This window comes from Charadrius vociferus, unplaced genomic scaffold (assembly GCF_000708025.1).
Source record: "Charadrius vociferus isolate BGI_N301 unplaced genomic scaffold, ASM70802v2 scaffold486, whole genome shotgun sequence".
Taxonomy (NCBI): Eukaryota; Metazoa; Chordata; class Aves; order Charadriiformes; family Charadriidae; genus Charadrius; species Charadrius vociferus.
This window is the reverse complement of record NW_009648965.1, coordinates 327,571-328,901: the sequence shown is the minus strand read 5'-3', so window position 1 is coordinate 328,901 and position 1,331 is coordinate 327,571. Positions and strand designations below refer to the sequence as shown.

Sequence of the window (1,331 nt, the reverse complement as noted above, 5' to 3'; positions counted from 1 at the left end):
CCCCCCTTTTCCCTTGGTTTTTTTTTTCAGATGCCGGCTACGAGTTCGACATTTGCTTCACCTCGGTACAGAAACGAGCCATCCGTACCCTCTGGACTGTCCTGGATGCCATCGATCAGATGTGGTTACCCGTTATCCGAACCTGGCGCCTGAATGAAAGGCACTACGGGGCTCTCACTGGCTTGAATAAGGCCGAGACGGCAGCAAAGCATGGTGAGGCACAGGTGAAGATCTGGAGGCGCTCGTACGACATCCCTCCGCCACCCATGCAGTCCGATCACCCCTTCTACAGCACCATCAGCAAGGTAAGACCCTATTGCTCTTCATCCACCTTGCTGGAAGGTTCCTAAAAGTCACCTCACGTCCCTGCAGTGTGGTCTGCAAGGTCTCCTCTGTCTATGTTGCAGCAGCTCAGTACTGGGGTGGTGCTGGCTGGCGTTGTGCTGGGTTTGTCCTGCTCTCTCCTTTGAGAGTTGAACCCCGCACTGCGTGGATACATTCAAAGCCGGGAGGGGGTACAACACCTCTGTTAATGATTAGTCCTGTGACCTGTGCATGGATGTTTGCTCTGGTCTCTTCACCCAGAGCAAGCAATGTGTGACTTTTGCCAGGAGGAACTCGGAGCCCCAAACCTCAAAAGTACTTCCTTGCTTCCAAGCCCAGCTTTGCTTATATGTAGCAGGTCCACAGGCAGAGAATTTGGGGTGGGGGGATGCAGGCCCTGCTGCTGCCTTCCCACGCTGCGTTGGGCTGCTGCATGAGCATGGCCATTCCCCCAGGACCGTCGCTACGCTGACCTGACAGAGGACCAGCTGCCGACATGCGAGAGCCTGAAGGACACCATCGCTCGGGCTCTGCCTTTCTGGAATGAGGAAATCGTCCCACAGATCAAAGAGGGAAAGCGAGTCCTCATTGCTGCCCATGGCAATAGCCTTCGTGGGATCGTCAAGCACCTGGAAGGTACGTCAGCCCTGTGGGGGTCTCATGGGGGTCTCCCCACAGCCCTGGCTTGGCACTGTGCGAGCAGGGCCATGAGTGATGGCACCTCTGTGTTCACAGGCATGTCGGAAGAGGCCATCATGGAGCTGAACTAGACTGTGCGCAAGGCCATGGAGGCTGTCGCTGCTCAGGGCAAGGTCAAGAAGTGAAGGCGGGCAGCAGGCTAGCACGTAGTAGAGCCCCCCGCCGCCCCCCACCCCTCTGTGCACACCCCCCACAGCCGTAGGAACTTGGAGCTGCGGAGCTGGAGCAGCTCCCCAGGATTAGGCCCGTTCCCTCAGGACCAGGCTCCCCTCTGCAGACAGCCTGGGGGCCCAGGGCTGCGCACACAG

The 1,331-nt window shown here is 58.2% G+C and overlaps 1 protein-coding gene across 1 annotated transcript in view; it reads left to right on the top strand.

Annotated features, from left to right (window-relative positions):
• The window catches only part of PGAM1 (phosphoglycerate mutase 1 (brain)), a 2,556-nt gene extending 1,462 nt beyond the window's left edge, over positions 1 to 1,094 (top strand). Inside the window, exons 2-4 of the mRNA XM_009887702.1 lie at positions 31 to 305; positions 780 to 960; positions 1,060 to 1,094. Of these exons, the coding sequence (XP_009886004.1) occupies positions 31 to 305; positions 780 to 960; positions 1,060 to 1,094 (491 nt within the window). The remainder of the gene's footprint in view (positions 1 to 30; positions 306 to 779; positions 961 to 1,059) is intronic.
• The last annotated feature ends 237 nt before the right edge of the window (positions 1,095 to 1,331 follow it).